The sequence below is a fragment of the Bactrocera dorsalis genome, chromosome 3 (assembly GCF_023373825.1).
Source record: "Bactrocera dorsalis isolate Fly_Bdor chromosome 3, ASM2337382v1, whole genome shotgun sequence".
Classification (NCBI taxonomy): Eukaryota; Metazoa; Arthropoda; class Insecta; order Diptera; family Tephritidae; genus Bactrocera; species Bactrocera dorsalis.
Genome location: NC_064305.1, coordinates 77,756,396 through 77,775,720, shown reverse-complemented (window position 1 = coordinate 77,775,720; position 19,325 = coordinate 77,756,396). Strand labels below are relative to the sequence as shown.

General features: G+C 35.2%; 2 protein-coding genes across 10 annotated transcripts in view; one reads left to right on the top strand and one right to left on the bottom strand.

The window, feature by feature from the left end:
- Positions 1-19,325, top strand: part of LOC105229157 (ATPase inhibitor A, mitochondrial) — a 443,346-nt gene that overhangs the window by 59,238 nt on the left and 364,783 nt on the right. The gene's annotated exons all lie outside the window — the stretch shown is intronic.
- Positions 1-19,325, bottom strand: part of LOC105229164 (syndecan) — a 456,640-nt gene that overhangs the window by 92,663 nt on the left and 344,652 nt on the right. For all 8 annotated transcript variants that reach the window (XM_011209272.4, XM_011209267.4, XM_011209271.4 and 5 more), the window contains exon 3: positions 396-518. In XM_011209272.4, the coding sequence (XP_011207574.2) occupies positions 396-518 (123 nt within the window). The remainder of the gene's footprint in view (positions 1-395; positions 519-19,325) is intronic.

Genomic DNA, 19,325 nt, shown 5'->3' with positions numbered 1-19,325 from the left:
TGGGTCCTCTTTGTGGACCAGAAATGCCTCCTGTTACTGTAGTACTTGAATTTTGAAATTTTGGAGTTCAGTTGCTGAGTTCTATACACACCTATTTCGACACTTTTATTATACTTTTTGACGTAAGCAGTAAATATCACTATGTTCTTCTTTCATTGAAGCCTACCTTTAGGCAGTCAGAAATTTTTTGACAAAATTTTTTAAAAACTAGGATTATTGTATTCAAATATTCTTTAGAGCAACAAATTATGGAATAAAAATGTTACTCAATACTAAATATCCCCGTCATAATGCAACTTTCAACAGCACCTCATTAAAGATCCTCAACAAATTCTAAAGAATTTAAATATGTCACTAAAAAATATGAAAAAATACTAGCCATGAACACAACTTACCCCACCACGACCGCCTGAACCCTCAATGCTCTCATCGTCAATGTAAATTTCGTCTTTAGGCGTTGCTGAGAGACTCGCTGATGATGATGACAACGGCGATGTTGGTGATGGTTTAACAGTCTTCTGCAAAGTGGAGAAAAGTTTTGCAATTAAAATAAATACGAACAACTTACATACACGATATTATATACAAAGTTATATGTACAAATTATATGTGCAACAAAGTAGAAATATCGCGCAACAAAATTCTGTTTTGCTGTGACGCAACTTTCAGCAATCCATTGACGGAAATTTTTTAGATTAATCAAATGTTTAGATGACTTAGTGCGAAGGTTGGAAACTTTAGATTCACCCTGCACACCTCCAACGGTACTTCGAATAAATTGTTGCTTGCTAAGATTTAAGCAAGGTATCTCAACGCTTTCTTAGCATACTTTTAGGTTTGTGCGACGGGAGAAGACAGCGCTTCCACTCGTTAGTGTCAAGGTGTTGACAAAATGCAAAGTGTTTTGAATTTGTAGCAAATTTTGAAATCTTGCAAGGTATTTTGTATGTGTAGAGTGGCGCGAAGTTTTATGGTTGTGTAAGTCAACCTAGTTTTTAGATAACGTATCAAGTAATGGTATTCACTTCCATTAGTGTTTTTCAATTAAGAATTCGACTTAAAAGTAGAGCGCAGTTGCTGTGTTTGATATCTTTCATGATATTTTTAAATTATTTTCATGTATTCCTTTCAACATCAATAATTTAAACATATTTGCTGATATTTATGGCTTTTCATTGCATATTGTATGGCGCCGAATGGTAGGCTTTGCATAATTTATATTGGATTTTTTTTATATAGTGTAGGAAATTGTTGCGAAGCGAAGCTAAAAAGCGTGTACAAATTAGTTATTCATGTGAAATATGAAAAAATTGCCTACTTTTTGGCGTTGATTATTTATTACAAGAAAATAAAAAATATTTGCCTACTTTTTGGCGTTGATTGTGTATTTTTAACAAATAAAAGTGTTGGTTAATATTTCATTTACAGTTTTTGCAATTATTTAATAAATAATGAATGAAAATAGCAAATATATGAATTATTGATGATTAAATGTGAATATACATACATATGTATGTATTGTATTATTCTTTATTTTATCAAAATAATATTTTATGAGATAGATTTGTAGGTTGCTTAAATTTTTCGGTTCATACATTTGCATATTTTAATGCAAATTTAAAATTACAATAAATATTTCCTTTGATTATATTCGGCATTTCATAGTTGTCTTACTAAACTAGTTGCTGAGGAACCAGTTTTGAACTAGTTATTGATTTAAGGAGGTTCAGTGTGACAAGTTCCCACTATATTAACGCTTACAAATTTCTTTTTCGGTTTTAACACACTCCATTACCAATATTAGTTCCTAATATAATAGATTTGTGTACTCATGGTATCTTCTAGTTATAAATATATGGCAACTTTGGCGGTTCAGCTGACCATAAGTCATTGACAAGCATTTTTTGTGACATGTTTCCTCACAAACCTCAAACTTTCTTTCATTATCTTCAATTAATTATAGTAACCAAATTATGTAAAAACAGAGTTGCCACCTTTTTGTATTAAAGGTTAATGTTGAAATTAAAAAACTGAGATTTTTGACGAAACATGTAAATTATTTAAGTTTAACAGTTATTTAAGGCGAAAACATAAAAAGTTATTCCCGAATAAGGTTGCCACCTCTGACAGTTTCATAATAAATTTAAAACTATTACAAGGAGTAAATACATTACAAATTTCACCTCTGTATCGAAAAGGTATTTTATGATTTTATTTAAAAAAAATTATAAAAAAAAGTAGTAAAAAAGAGTTGCCATACATATATTTTGTTTTTAAAATTTAATGGAAATAAAAACATGAGATTTTTAATGAAACATGTACATATGTATATTATTCAAGTTTGGCATTTATTTAAAGCAAAAATTAAGAAAGCTATTCACGAATAGGATTACCACTTATTTAACAAATACTTATAAAATGCAAAACTTTGTTGGAGTAAATATTGTAGAAAGTTCACCACTACGAAAACGTGTTTTATGACAACATTTTACAAATTTAATGTACAAATAGTAAAAAAAGGGTTGCCACTTATTTTGTTTTAAAATTTAATGGAATAAGACCAAGTTTTACTAATGTAAGTTTTCTACTAAATTCAGTCGGTTTGAGCAGCTATTATTATCAGAATATTTTTATAACGGGTTGCCACCCTGTAAAAAAAATTACGAAGGAAAGAAATAAAGTAATTTTAAGTAATAATAATTTTGCAAAAAATATAATAAAACATTGAATATATAATAGTTTTGTAGAACAAGGTTGCCGTTTAATTCATTTTTTGATTTCATACAAAATTTGTTAATTTTTTGTTCATAAATAGGCTCAGAGCCATCGAAGTTTGTGATTTTCTAAAAAAAAAACATTAAAATATCATCGTAAAACAATAGAAAATCCATGAAAGTTATGTGCTTTTAGGCGCATGATGTATAACACTCAAGAGAAATTTTTATTTTTTAACACCAAAAAGTTCAAAATCAAATCAACACCGTGATTGCGCAACATAAATCATCCAAAGCTTGCCAGCTAAAGCCAATGAACCGAACAAATATAGATGATTGAGTTTGCTGTTTGGCATACATTTAGGCGCAGCAGTAGACAAAACAAAAAATTTTGTATATAGACAGGCATTGCAACTCTTAAACAAACGAGTGTGTGTGTTTAGAAGCTTAAGGGCGGCATTGAACGGAAAATAGTTGATTTTCAATGAAGGTGACGCCGTGTAAAACTCTCTTCAAAAATTGTTGTTCTATTTGTATAGCGTCTGCTGCTTTTCCACTTGTCACTTTAGCGCATTTACACTTCAGTGGCTAAATTTTCTCGAACGTGTTACGCGGTGTTTCGTTTGCCAAATGCGCTGTTTGCTTATCGATATGAAAATACTTCGCTTTACACTAAGCAAGCCGAGCGAGATTGACGGGAAATGACTAGAGATAGCGCACAACTTTTCGGGTGCGCAAATATGAAGCGCAAACAACAACAACAAAAGCACAAAAAACATACAAAAGCAACAAATATACGCAAAAAAGCAACAAAAATACACAAAGGAGCAACAAGAAGTGAACACCACTCGCAAGTCTCGCCTTGACGCTGCCACACTCACTTAATACCCAAAAGCCGATAAAGAGGCAAAGCGCTGAATTAAACGAAAGTGCCAAGTCAGCGAAAGTCAATGACGTGGAAAACATAAATTATGAGCAGCGACGCTTACAATCTCATGGAAAAATGTGAAAATTTGTGTAAATTCGTTAAAGCGCCTGCAAGTATGCAGCATAATTTAAGAAATTTAAATTCAACACCAAATAATGTTGTGAGCTCTGAATAAAGTACCTACACGCATTTGAGCTTGTGGGCTTGCGCTTCAAATATGCAAAATATAGAGCCTGCATAATTTTAGGCGCCACAACGTCCAATGTGTAAATGCATTTATGGCGGTTGAGCGTGTCAATGCGTATACCAATGCACGCCCACACATTTAAATGTCGCTTTGTATTCATCAACACCATTTGCTGCGTCATTGTGATGCATGTAGCATGCTGTTAGGCGCTTCACACAACACAAATGCGCACTTGCGGCCTGGGAAACCGCAAAAAAACAATTTTCATGGTAAACTGCGCGACAACAATTACTTGTGTATTTTAATTATGCAATTCAATGCGCGAATTGTTGATGTGGCAAGCAAACACAAGCGCGCCTACATGTATGCTACACAGTATTATGGTAATGTATTTATGCAAGCAGTCAATGCGTTGATATTCATATAATTTACGCTGTTATTGCGCGAATATGCAACAATAATAGCAACAAAAAACAAATTAACGCCCGCGGCAATAAAATTTGTTATAATTCGCGCCTATAAGTATGACAAGCGCTATTGGAGCGCACACAAATCCACGAGAATGTAATACTCGCATCATGAAAGCCATCACAATTGCTGTATTGTGGTGAATGCACTATGCCGACGTTGCATGCTACACGGACAGATAATTAAAAACAAGCGCTGCCACCGTTTGTGCGCCCCTGCCCGAGGTTTTCACACGTCTTTGGTGGGCATAAAGCAGGGAGAAGTATGCAATCGCTTAAAGAAGTCGTGGAGCTTGTTGTTCAAACTTGCTTTTATTGTTGTTTTATTTATTATTTCTGTTTCTACATTATTTTCCTTATTTCCTTTTGAATTTGTTTCTGTTCAAGTGAAAAGGAAGTCGGAAACAGGCGCAGAAAAGTTGGCATGCAACATGAATGTGGCAAGTTGCTGGTGCTATTTTTCATTATCTTTGCCTGCTTTGCGCGAAAAACAAGTAATTATAGCATACTTGCCGGCGCAGCAGCTACAAGTAACGACTGCGGCGTTGTGTCGGCGGCGCAGCGAAATAAAGACAGCAGTAAAATGCGATAAAGAAGGCGCGCAGACCAATAAAGCTGCGGTTTACTGGCATTCTGTGGGGCGAACAAACCAGCGCCACTCTCGTAACGGCGAGAAGTTTGCCGTGCAACATCATTAATTTGTTTATGCAACTTACGGCTTGTTGATGAATTGCAAAGTTTTCCTCTTCACCGTTTTGCCGGCGTTGCGGCTATACGCCTGCCATTCACCGGCATGCCGACGTCGGCAAATTATCCACAGTTTATGAGTGAGCGTGCAAGTTGAGACGGAAGTCTCGTGAAAAGTTGTTGCCACACACAGCGCTAAGGCAGACAGACAAGCGAGTTAAAGCGAAAAATATAAAGTAGATACATATTAGAATGTATGTGTGTATCTCTTAAAGCCTTTCTTCTGTTGCACGAGCAAAGTTATTAGTAAAGCATTTCTTAGCGCAAAGCTTTTGTGGTTGGCATTGCGGCGCTTGCAGTGGCGTGTGGTCGCCTGGCTAGGCTTCAAGTTGTGCCACAGCAGTTTTTCAGCGCACACATATTCTCGCATTCTCCTCTTAGTCGGCCTGGCCTGTTGGGTGTAGTAAATGTCAAAATGTTAAGAAAATTTCCGGTATTCACAAAGTTGGCTGCAATTCAAAAGAAGTTGGCACTTTGCTTCTTGCTAACTACTGGGTAAACAGTTAAGTTGCTCGTGATACGTGCTAGTGGGTGGCAAGTGCTGTAGAGCTGGGTGCATAGCAGCATACATATTAAGTATTTTGTATTACCGGCATTCAGCAAAAGTTTTTGTTTTTGTTTTTTTTCTTAATTTTTTTTTTTGGCCTTCTTCCTTTAACTTTGTTGTGTGAATTTCTCTGCTTTGCTGGCAGGCTCACGTCAAGTTGTTGTGTGGTCATGAAAGACCTTTGCAGTTTTCTTGTTATACGTTGTGGCTTTCTATGGAGAAAACTTTTGTATAATTTTTTTTTTGCTTTTGTTGTTATTTAAGCTGATTTGTGCAAAGGAAGCTCGTTAAATTTTTGTAATTATTTTATTTTCAACAATTTTCTTTGATTCATTGGTATTTCTCTTATAATTATAACTTTTTTATATACCATGTATTGATGATATTTCAAAAAAGTGGAGAAGTAATCAGAGTTTCAAGTCTTCAATCATAAATATTTGATATTGCTTTAAATTTGCCATAGCATTGTTATAACCTTAGAATAAAATAGCACTTTGCTTCTGCAGCGAAGTTCTTTTATGACATAAGTAGGCTCATAAGATAGTACCCAGTGATCTGATGTTTTGCTTCAAGGTCTGAAACGAAGCGACATTGTCCACTTCACATATCTCCACAGTAAAAGGTCTAATGGTCTAAAATACACGATCTTGGTGACCAATCGACCGGCCCAAAAGCTGAAATTATATACGTGATCTGTAAAAAAAAACCTATTGAAGAAAGTACCTCCAATAGGAGAATTTTGCAACGTGTGCTTCTGTGAGGAACTACATATAAATAATTCGATTCAAAATCTATTGAGTAGGTTTGTAAGAAATATTCTCCTACAAGGTGTTTTCCAAAGTAAACAGGACGCTTTGAATCTAGACATTAAATTTTGTTTTAAAATTGTTAAAACTTTTACCGCAACATTTCAATTGATGAAACAGGTTTATAGCGATTATTGCCTATCCCGTAGCAGAGTACACGAGTGGTTTCAACGTTTTCAAAGTGGTCGTGAGTACATAAATGACGGTCAACCTGTGGAAATTCCATCGAAACTGTGCGTGATGAAAAATCAGCCGAAATCATCATTAAAATTCATGGAAATGGAATTGAACATCTCCAAAACATCGACTTATAGCATTTTGACCGAACATTTGGGCTTACGAAAGGTGTTTGCACGGTTTGTTTCGCACAAATTGACTGACGACCAAAAATATCATCTCATCGATCGACACTTGTAACCGATTAGTTGACCAAAAATGACATTTTAACCATTAACCACTCCCCGTATTCACCTGATATGGCACCAGGCGACTTCTTCCTTTTCAGAAACATGCATTTGCCCATGAAAGGAAAGCGTTATGCAGACGTAGGGGCCATTCAAAAGGCTTGCATCGGCATACTGGCGGCCATACCGGCCAACGAGCTAAAACACTCGTTCGACATGCTTTTGGACCGTGCAAAAAGCTGTATTGAAGCAGAAGGAGACTATTTTGAATAAAATAAATTGATTTTGCCTAAAAAACCATTTGTTTAGTTTTTTTTTTAAGTCCTGTTTATTTTATAACACACCTCGCATATCGTCACCTAAAGTGCAAAATAACGTAACATCACTTTTCATAAGTTTACAGGCGCAGAAAAAACGATATTATGGAAATCACTCATATTTAAACAAAATTTGAATTTGGTTACAAACTGGTTATATATTGGTTATAAAGTGGTTATATGTTGGTTATATATTGGTTATATCTGAAAATTTATGCTACATATACGTAATATGATGTAGTTAATCGTTAGCAATAAAAAACTCAATTTCGATTCTTTGATGATGCGTGTTTTTGCTTTATAGGTGACGATACACATACTATAGAGCATCATATACATATGAATCAATGGAGCTTTTAGAGCAACGCCAACCCAGGCATTAAACGTTATTTTATATTAACTACTCGTAAGCAACTGCCATCGAGGTGCAGTTCTTAGACTGAAGTAATCACCACAGACTACAGTGATAAGAGATATGCTAAGGTGCTTAGTAAGTGTCTAAATAATACCATAAATTTTCGAAATTCTGTAGAATTAAAATTAAGCTCGGTCTCCAATATTGTCTTCCCTTCCAGGGAAGTGTGGGAAAGCGGTGAAGTAGACAAAGAAACAAGCATAAGTGTCTATACGGATGGGACAAAACCAAACAGAATGGATGGTAGTGTCCCAACAGCAAAAATAGCATTGTCGCGCGTTAACCGGACCACTGAAGTGTCGTCCAAAGGCAAGCGTGTTTGTGAAGCAAATTACCCAGTTAGATCTGGCACCACCCTACAATTACACTCCGATAAAGAAAAAATGTATATGCTACTAGCCATTTATAGATAATTTTTCGACAAAAATGATATATATATAGTAGGCTCGATTCCCTACTTGCTCGACAAGCAGCAACACGTCTGTCCTTCCGTCTATACGCGAACTAGTCCCTCAATGTTTCAGGTATCGGTCTGAAAGTTTTCAATGCAGAATAATAAGAAATGTTCTCAAAAATCAAGGAGTTGGCATTTCTTATAATCAAGCAGCATTTATTTTTGAAGCCAAAATTGCTGCAACATATATTTTTCAACTTGAAACTAAGCGCGCCTCTATCCCTCACAAATTCTTAAATTTTTTTCTTTTCTGCTTGCAATCACCTGCTTGTTGCCTCCAAAATCTTTTATCTCTACACCATAAAAACCGCAGACAAAACCTTCGCCGTACCAACTTAACTTAAAGCACCGAATGTTGTCATGTGTCTGACTCAGCGGCAATTGCAACAAATTATTTTCGAAACAGCAAAAACAGCAACAAAAAACTGTAAGCAAAAAACCGCAGCAACTTCAATGTTGCATGCAACTACCTCAAACACATATAATAAGTATATAGTATATTACTGTAAATAAAAAATCTAAAACTGTGGCAACACTTGTGGCAAATGTGCAGCAGACATTGCTGTTGCAACGTGCACAAAAGCGAGTGATGAAAAATGCAAAAGGTGAATGTGCGAAAATTGCTTAGCCAAGAAGTGCATTAGAAGGGTGTGTGTGTGTGTGTGTGTGTGTGGCACAAACAAATGGGTGTGATGAGTCACACAAGCAAAAAGCATGAATAAGCGAGGTTAACTGTGGCGAAGGAGCTGTGCTGCAAGGACGCATGCAAAGGTGAGCAAACTAGCGGCTGCTGGTAACAGACAGGCAAGCAGACAGACAGACAGACAAAGGTGCATTTATAAGTGCAAAGTTGCATTTTGTGCCACACACACACATATACGCAACACTAACTTGCCACTTGAAAAGAGGGAGCGAAGCTTGTATGCATTTTGTGTTGCAGACAGTTATTTACACCTTGTTTGCGGCAATGTGTGTGTGTGTGCCACTAATACACACATACATGAAAGCTCGCAGTTTAACTAAAGCGTCGCTGACGACAAAACACAATTTGGCAGCAGACACTTGCCTCGAATGCTAAATGTAAAGCCAATAGCTGCGTTCATGCCACACCACTCACTTGCCACCTTGCCTCCTTGCAAATAAAGTTTTATGCGCCACATGCCACATGCCAACTATTGCTTGCAGCAAAGCCAAGCCGTTTGTTGCCCATCAACACGTCCTAGTTGCACAAAGGCGGCAACAACAACAACAACCGCTACAACAAAATGCGTTGCATGCAACATAGCTGGAAAAATAAGGTACAACATGCCGTATTTCTAGCGCAACGCTTTGTTTGCCGGCCGTCGCTGCCACATACACACACAAACAACACACTTGCTACACGGCTGGCAGCGCGAAAATTGCTATGTGGCAGCGCCAAAGGCAGCTCCAATGGCAGCCATCACATGCCAGCTGTCAGCAATGCTGCGCCTGTTTATTGTCGCTCCGCGTCGTGTTGCTTTTGTTGTCTTCTCGTGTTTTGCTTTGTGCCAAAAACTTTTCTACTCAACGCCAGGAGTTCGTGTTTTATATTCCAGCAAGTCGCCTTTTTTATTATTATTTTTTCTTGTTTTTGTGTTTTTTCTTTTATTTTTATTTTGTAAACATTTTTTTTTTACATTTTTCTCGTTTTTTTCTTTCCATCACTTGCTTTATATGCCTTTTTATGGTAGTGTTGCTGCAGTTACCTTTGAATGGCAGCTGCTGCATGTACGTAGTTTTTCTGTACTTGTTGTTGTTGTTGTTTTCTGAGTTGGTGTTACATAGCATTTTTTGCAATTTTCACACATCCAAGTCGTTTTGTTCCTTTTTGTTTCCCACTTTTTTCGCAAGAAACATGCAATTTCTTCATTTCCTTTGCTGCCACAGTCAACAAATTATCTAAAGTCTACAAATTGTGGCAAGTTGCCGCATGCTAAGATGTGATTAAAGATATGTTTGAATATTCAAAAGCAGTTTGTTATTAAAGCAGAGGAATTCAGATAAATATTAAACAGAAAAAATGGCTATAAAATGATTTTGTATAAGAAAATTAACCAAAATTGAAAATTGAGATTTAAGTAGATTAAAGTATGGAAGGCTTAGGGTTTTCACCTCGTGCAGAACCGTTGAGAGTGTTGGAAAAGAACTTCGGTGATAATTGTTTGTCGCGAGAAAATGATTTTGATTCGCACAAATTATTTAAAGAGAGTCGAGATCGCGTTGATGACGAACCATTAACGTCAACTGATGATGAAGACGTCAATAAAATAAAAGTATTGGTGTTTGAACGTCGACGTTAAAAATCTTACTTGCATCTTTGAAATATCGGAAGGATCAGAGAAAATCATGTTGAAAGAAAAAGAAATCTGGAAGCACAAATGGTTTCAAAATCACTAAATTTTTTTCGAAAAATTGCATTGCGTTAAAGACTGTGAAACAATACACTCTGACTACTAGGATCCCATGAAATGTATTGTTACTGGCTGTTAGTCTTTTATAAATGTTTACGACCCGAAAATCGACAATCAATTGATCAAAAGCAACAAACAGCACCAATCGTTTACGGAAGTACGACTGATTTTGGGAGACATTCACGAAATTCGTCTTGGAGTGATGCATACCACAATTGAAATCACCATACCACATTTTTTTGAGCCGAAAAAGCTTCCTCATTCTTAGAAAAAATGATCTCGCCTGGAAAAAGGGCTATGCAATCAAATTAATCCAAACATTTTTAAGAATATTCTCAGATTAAATTAGTTTACAGTCATTCTGTGACTGTGGTTTAAGAGGCTGTTTTGCTAATTTTGGGAAGCTAAACCGAAAGAGACAGTAAAATTTGATTGGTTAGATACGTAAATTCAAATGCACTATACTTCTAACCACATCAGTGGCAAATCTTCATTATATTCTGTGAGTGCACGGCATTTTTACTTACTTATTAAATATACTCCCTCTTTAAATGGATCTCACAAAAATGCGTTTTTTCTGATTTGCCAGTGTATTCATTCTTTAATGGTTCCCCTCCATGAGTTTAGAGCTGACTGAGCAAAAGACATAAGTAAATCTTGCTCATAAGTACTAGAAAAGTAGAGGAAAGTAAAGTATATATAAAATTAGACGTTCGTCAGTCTGTACCATAGAGGAAACGTAAACGTCTTATCACTACCACGAAGTAATACTTAACCAGGTGGTTCCATGTGAGAACCTAAAGTTAGGAGTAAGTTAGATATAACGCATTGAAATTTCGCACTCCATGTTCTGATGCTTTCCCCAACTTAAATTAAAAAAGAAGACAAAAACAATCCTGACAACCAAATATTTGATGATAGTTTTAAATAAAAAATAACTAATTACTTTGTCGCTAGACCGTATCTAGTCACTTTGATATGTGTTTTATTGATTTTGAAAGTAAATAACTTATTTTATGTGTCCAATCTAGGCCAAGCAAAAATAAAATAATTTTTTTTTGTTATTTTATATATATAAATCTTCTGACCGTGTGTTTGCATTTGAACTGCTCCTAAACGGATCGGCCGATTTTAATCAAATTTTGTGTGTATGTTCAAGGAGATTCGAGAATGGTTTAGATTTACAATTTGGTCCACTGGAAAATGTTTTTCAAATTATTTTTAATTTTTAATCAATTGTTAATTTTGGAATGTTTGACCGATAGATGGCGCTACCATCGCAGCATCGCATTATCCAATATTCAAACCTTAAATTGGCGTAAACGTGTATTAAACAAAACGATGCCAAAGTAAAAGGCGGCATCTGTGGATCAAGTTTTTATATTGAGGACAGAGTTCGTTCTTAAGTAATAAATTGGGTGATTCAATACATCTATGGGTAGCTATAACATTTTTTTCATACCTGCTAACTATTGGAGGGGGTATCTTGACAGGCAATACACACAGGCATAAAAAAATAATGGCATAACTGAAGTGTTGATAAAAAGATCTATTAAAATTTGAGATACACAGAAATCTTTTCGAAGCACGGGAACGATGAATACATATATGCGTACAATTTCAAACTGATCCTTCCTGAAAAATTATAAAATTGCTAAATATTAGGAATGGTAGAATATAACTGCAATGAAATACACAATGCAATGAATTAAAACTGGCTCATTTATCATTCGATGAATAATATACCACGGGCATCCCAAAAGACTGATGCCATAACCTTGCCAGCCGATTTTTTTGTCTTTCCACGCTTGAGAACCGTTTCTTAATATGCAGTCCACCAGGCTGACAATCGATTGGACTCGATTGATTTCACTGATGCACAGCCCAAATTTAAAAGTATTTTTACCCCAAAAACCAATTCTTTCTTAACGCACGAAATGCTTTTTGATTCATTTTTGTTGCTTCATCAAAAATGCGATTATTCTTTAACTAATACTTATAATCTAACTAATAGAAATCATATAGATGGTATTAGTAGTACTACCTATGTATCAGCCACAGTAAAACGTGGCGGGTCTTCTAGTTTTATATAATTTTTTTTTTAACTTTTGTGATTTTTTATTTGAAGCACTATTCAGATAGTCGGAAAAGTCTTTCAAAAATTTTTGTTTGTGTTTTCCTTACTCTAATTTGAATTTAAGTAAGTAAAATTTGGATACAATTTCGTTCAAATAGCAATAAAATAAATAATTGGATTAATGTTTATATTTTTTTTATAATTTTAGAATTCCTTTTTGGCTTAACTATGTAAAAATTTGTAGAATTTTAGAGACAATTTTCTTTTCTAATATACTTACACTAATTTGACCACATTGCATTTAAATTTTTAGTTAATTAAATAAATAGATCTGCCAAAACTACAATTTTTAAATAAATTGCAAATAAAAATCAATTGTAACTCTAATGAAAATGGTTATATATGTAAATGAGTAAAATAAATATGTTTGCTATTTATTGATGCAAAGCGAGCATTTACGAAAAAAAAAGCAAATTTCAAATTTCGGCACTGCAACTGACAGGCATGTGTGTCCAACTGTTTGCTTATCAATTTATGCTGCAAGGCACAAGCACACATTTTGCCATAAATAAATAAACATATCAAAATATTAAACTAAATACATAAATATTTAGCAAAATATTTTGCGCAACCACAAATGTGGATGAAACAGAAAAGAGTGAAATGAATATTTTAAAAACTCCAACAGTTGATTGGAGAGCCGCCAGAAATATTTTCAATTTCGACAATATTTGCTTTAAACCCCATACATTTGTGTGAATCTTTTGATTTTCGTATTTTCTCAAAGCGAAAAATCGAAAAATCCAAATGTTTCGAATTCATTTCAGTAAAATTGCGTTTTGGTTTTGCGCTCATAAAACTGATATTGAATGAACTGTTGCAAAATATTGCACAAACAAACGTATTTCACATCAATGTGGCATGCTGTAAGTGCCACGCGTGTGTAAATGCGCATCAAGTTGTGTTGCCGGAAAAATGAAATTTTTCTCATTGAAGTGCGCTACAATAAATTGCAGCAAATAACAGCACATAAAAAGAAAATAAATATGCTTTCACATGAAAGTTTGAAAAAAAGTTATTTAGTTGCAGTGGCAGCAGCGCAAACCCGCTGAAATCACTGTTTGTCAGCAATAAATGGTGTTAGCGCCGAAAAGTAGACCACAGCACATACTCCACTCATAGAACGTGTACGCATTAGTGTGTGTATGCAAATATTTCAGCACTTGTTTTGCATGGTTACTAGGCTACTGCAATGCAGCGCGCTGCTAGCAAAGACTGTTATCTAATAACAACAAAAATATTATAAAAACAATAAAAAACAAAGAAGTGTGGAGCAAAATCAAACCACAGCAGAGTTGCGATGATTTATGTTTACTAAATATTTGTAAATGTTGCTGTGGCCAGCAGTGTTAGTGTTGGTGAAGTGTGGTGGCTTAGTGAAACAAATCCATTTTCTGCAGCAAAATTTGAATGGTACGGCGAATGAAAATATTGTTATAACATAAAATAGATATGCGTATATGAGTGAAATTTGTTGTTTTATTGAGGAAAAGCGAATTTATGGGAAAATAGAGCATTATACATGCAATTTAGTGAACTCATCCGAAACTCGTGACTTTGTAACTAGTTTGTTACTAGTTTGCTATATAATTATATTTTTCTTAAAATTCTACAGTTTTCTGCTTTTTAACAGCTTATTTATAAGTTTATGAACTCAACCGAAACTAGTGACTTCCTAACTAGTTTCTTACTAGTTCGTTGTTCTACTGTGATCAAATTGTAAGTTGTATGTGTTTTACTTAAAACTGTAAAGCTTCCTGCTTTAAAACAGTTTATTTGCGATTTTGTGAACTCATCCTGAGATTATTATTTTGTAACTAGTCTGTTACTCTTTCGTTATACATATATATATATATATATTTTGTAACAAAATGTACAACTTACTGCCATTAATGTTAGTTTTAACTTATCTTTTAATTCTTAAATAATTTTTCATAAATTATTGCATACCAACAGGCGCTTGTGCTGCTTAGTCTACATAAGTGCTCATGTCTTTTCGTACGCCTTAGTGTGTTTTAACTCACACTTGAAGTCGTTTGGGAAATTGCTGTCTCAATTGTGTGCTTATTAACGGAAATGTTGTAGTATGCTTTTAGGCGCTTCGAGCAAAGATGCTCAAACGCCAAGCAGATATACCACGCAACTTACTATGCTATGTATGACTCGTTTTTGCTTCGCAAAGAAGATCTCCACTCACAAGCGCCTAATTTTAGGCAACCAAAAAGAGAGGTAAACTTAATGCGCTTAGGACTTGCGCAAAATGTGTAGTGTGTGCATAGCAGCAAACAGCTTCTACAAAGCATTATTTCTTCATTTTTGCAATCCTTTTAAGTGCTCCTTAACTCCCACTGCAGTGCCGCTGCGCATTCGTGTTGGGCATAATTAGAACATTTTTCGCACCAGCTTCACATACACAACTGCATTTTATATGTGGAAACATGCACACATACTAATGCATGTGTTTTGATTACTGCTTTGCTAGCAATATGTGCTTCGCATAAACTCTTAAATATGAAAATGCATATTCTTGCATACAAACGCCACTACATGCATACACTCACATGCCTGGCAAATTGCTTTCGCAGGCATGTCAAGCTTAAAAATGCTGCAAACTGCTTGTAAATTACACTTGGGAGTGCACTTGGTATAAATACAGGAAAATTTGTGTTGGCGCATAAAAGTATGCAACAGCTGCTGCTACTACACACAGCGCCTGTCTATTCGCACAGCTGTGGCTTTCATTTATGGCTTCTGCTCTGCTTGTCTTGCATGTAGATAAATTTTTATGTCTTTATATGCCACTAAGAGCTCTTCGTAAGGCCACTGAATTAGCTAATTTGTCTGTCCTTAATGGACGGTGTAGTCTATTTTTGGAAAATTACTTCATATGTTAGCATATAAAAACTAGTTTGGTTGGTACATAAAGAAGTTTTCGTACTAAAAGCTAGATTGGCTGGTCCATTAGGTGCTACTAAAGGGGGTTGTGTGTATATGGGAGCTCAAAGCCAGATTGCAATTAAGAGGAAATACGATAATTATTGCTGACGAAGCTGCAATGCTTATTAAGAATTCGCAGAAGGCAAACATGTTCCGAATAATTCTTTCAGTTCGCTGAAAATTTCCCTATTAAGTCAGGTTCCTTTTCAGTTTAGTACTTTTTTTGTTCCGCACTTCTTGCTGCTTTGTGGGTTCACAGCAGCGCTTGCTTGTATATCTCAGCCGGTTTCTATCGCATCTCAACCAAAGTGCTGTGTTTGGAATGTATTTGTCCACCAGATTTACCATAATTTTCTTCAGAAATTTTTGGACAAAAACTAGCACCATCTTTGGCGTAGTGTAGGCAGTGATTGCTTTGGGCTTTGAAGTATTCAAATTTAGACCAGATTTGCATCGGTCAATGGCTTTGAACATGAAATCGCCAAAAATGTTGGAGGATAAGAGACAACCCTTTGGAACGCCGAACATGGTTTTGAAAGGTGAAAGACGTGGTGCTAAAAGTGCCTCGCATATAAACCCAACGCACTGAGCCTTGACAAGATTAATAATTTTCTAGGATATGCCTTTCAATTTTTGAGGAGTCCCAAATGCAGTTCATCTTTATATTGTCTTCGGCATTGCTGCAATTTAGGCATATGAGATGCATCGCCGTGTACTCTGCTTCTCATTTTACACCTGCCAACTACACAAAGTTTCTCAAGCACTCAAAAAAACGCTGCTTTAAAGTCAACAATAAAGCATGAACTCAATTTGAGGCAAGCATCATCAGCTTTGCATATTTCCAAAGGAAATGCTTAAATTCGCACAAGACTGTACGCGTAGATGTGAGAGCGACCAAACAAAAAGCGGGTTAAGGGGCTGTTAACCAAGTTAAAGGACCTGACACAAATATGCAGCATGCAGTCCATGTAACTGTATATGAATGAGAACAAAGGCCGAAGAAACGGAACAGTTGGGCAAACAAAGGGGACAACAACAACAAAAATAACAACAATAAAAGCAAATATCAGCAATTCAACACAGGCGAGCGCAAACACAAGCAACAGCCAGCAACAGTGAAGAACTGCACCAAAAAAAATCAGCTTTAAAACACACAAGTTTCAGCATTCCGTAAAGCTGCCGCAGTAGAGTTGCGAGCGACAGAGAGAGTTGTGGTAATAAAGGCGCCTTTTGCAAGAATGTTGTAATTTTCGTGTTTCACTCAACCAAAGAATGGTGCAAAAATGCGAAAAAATCGCATAACAATGCCACGCGCTGTACTGGTCTGTCGAGCTCGTGACAACGCCTGTCGAGCTGCTATGACAATAAACACGAACACACACACACAGACTTACACACACATATGGACAGAGTTATGCAAAAATGGTGTCTTTTCGGTTGAATGCTTTGTCCCTATGCGGCGGCAGTGGACTCCATTGGAAGTGTTGTGGAAAAGCTGGCGAGAGGCAATGAGTGAGGAAACATTGTGATATTGCAGATTATGAGTTTTAAACGGATCACAAAAGCTGGACTTATAGGCGGTTTGAAATGTGGGCTTAACTGTAAGAGTGAAAGAAATCGCATGAGAATTCACGATGGTAAAAAATGAATACACGAAATCAAGGAATCAAGATGTACGTTCACCAGAACAGAATTTTAGCACACTTTTAGGCAGTAGATGTAAAAAATCTTTCGAAATTCTTTTAAAAATACAATAGAATTGACCAAACTGTCTTAAGATTTTAAACATACTACACTTATCATAGAACTTCAGAGCAACAAAATGACACAAAAGTTCACCAAACAAAACTGTAGCATATCTTTAGGCGATAGCAATAAAAAATCTTTTGAAACTCCTCTGAAAATAGATAAATTAACCATTTTATTTATAAATTGCAGATATATAATACATTTTATAGAACTTCGAGCCAAGAGAATGACTAAACCTTCACTTAATAAAGCTACAACTCAAAACCAAAGTTTGTCTTAAGCATATTTCATAACAACAACTTACCTAGAATTAAAAAATCTACTTTTGTCTACTTCATATTAACCAAAAATGTGACTGTCAAACCAATAACCAGCTGCTGTGGCATAACAAAGACTGCGCTAACATACTTTCAGGCGCTTTACGAGCATGCCAGTCGCAAAAGTGTGTTTTAGCAACTGTTAAAAAGCAATAAGTTCTCGGCAAAAAGTTTGTAGCCTATTTTAAATATGCCTTTGTATGCATGTGGAAAATTGTGCAAACCGATTTCGCCATATGTTTGGAAAGTACTGCAGCGCCTGGTAGTATGCAAAAGTGGCGCAACGGTGAAATTGTAGCTACGAAAACTTTTGATTAAAATTACAAAAGGTAGATTGGGCCAATGTCAAGCGCGTTGAGAGAAATTATTAGACATTTCAAAGGTTGTGGTAAGTGGAGTAGGTAAGGAAAGTTTTGTGAAAGACTTTTGTTTTTTGGTACAGGTAGGTAAATGGCTGATAGGGATTGTATAGTGAAAATTTAAACATTTTTAAAGTTGCTATTGAAAAATATGTATATATGAATATTATTTATTTTTGTAGTCATGACAGGTACAGTATGATCTACAAACTGGAATTAACTGTTATTGGAATGATTTTAAACTCGAGTTCGTGGAGATGTTAATGTTTTTTGAAATCGAGTTCATTGGCAATTTAGTGATTAATAAACTCGTATTAACTAGTATTTCGATGATTTGTAAACTCGAGTTTACTGTTATAAAATTATTTTTAAACTCGAGTTTGCTAATATTTTTGTGATTTACAAACTCGAGTTTAAGATAATTTCGTGGCTTGTAAACTCGAGTTTACTGGTATTTCAGAGATTCATAAATTAGTGTTTAATGCCAGTTTACTGATCCTTAAACGCAAATTAATTTGTAGTCTATAAGACCGTAAACTCGGGTTTGTAATTATGTGTTTATAAATTAACTCGAAATTATTGGACGGATTTGAGTCGAAAAGTTACCATATACAACGTTTTTTCTTCAAGTTCCTTTAAACACTATTTTTAGTGTTTATGAAAATTCTAAACTGTGTTATAACAAAAATAAAAATCTGTAAACTCGAATTTACTAATATTTTAATAACTTACAAATTCGATTTTATGGGTATTTTAATGATTTATAAACTCGTGTTTACTGGTAATAAACTCGAGTTTATTGATAGCCTGCTGATTTTTACTAGAGTTTAATTTTGTGCAAACTCGAGCTCGTTAGTATGTGTTTATGCATAAACTCGAGTTTACTGGTATTAATTTATTGTTATAATACTGATTTTTAAACTAAAATTGTATTTTTTTATTATAGTGTAAACTCGAGATTAGTAGTATGTGTTTGTACATTAACTCGGGTTACTGGTACTAAACTCGAGTTTATTGCTACCCTGCTGATTTTTAAAGTGGAATTATCTTTTGAGGTTTGTTATAGTGTAAACTCGAGTTCATTAGTATGTGTTTATACATAAACTCGAGTTTATTAAACAGATTGGACTCACGAACTTACCATATACTGCTCAACGTTTTCTTTCAAGTCGCGTTAAACACCTTTTTTTAGTAATTATGAAAAATTAACCCTGTTTTATAACAAAACAAGTGCAGAAATTTCTGAACATTAAACTCCGTTTAGATGAATGTTCACTTACTGAAAACTCTTAGAAAATCATTGGTCGTTATTCATAACCACAATGTATCACTATCACTCTAGGGAAGTATATCAGAGCAGCTTTGAGTTACGTAATCAAATTTTTAAAATTTTTTGACACACAAAATT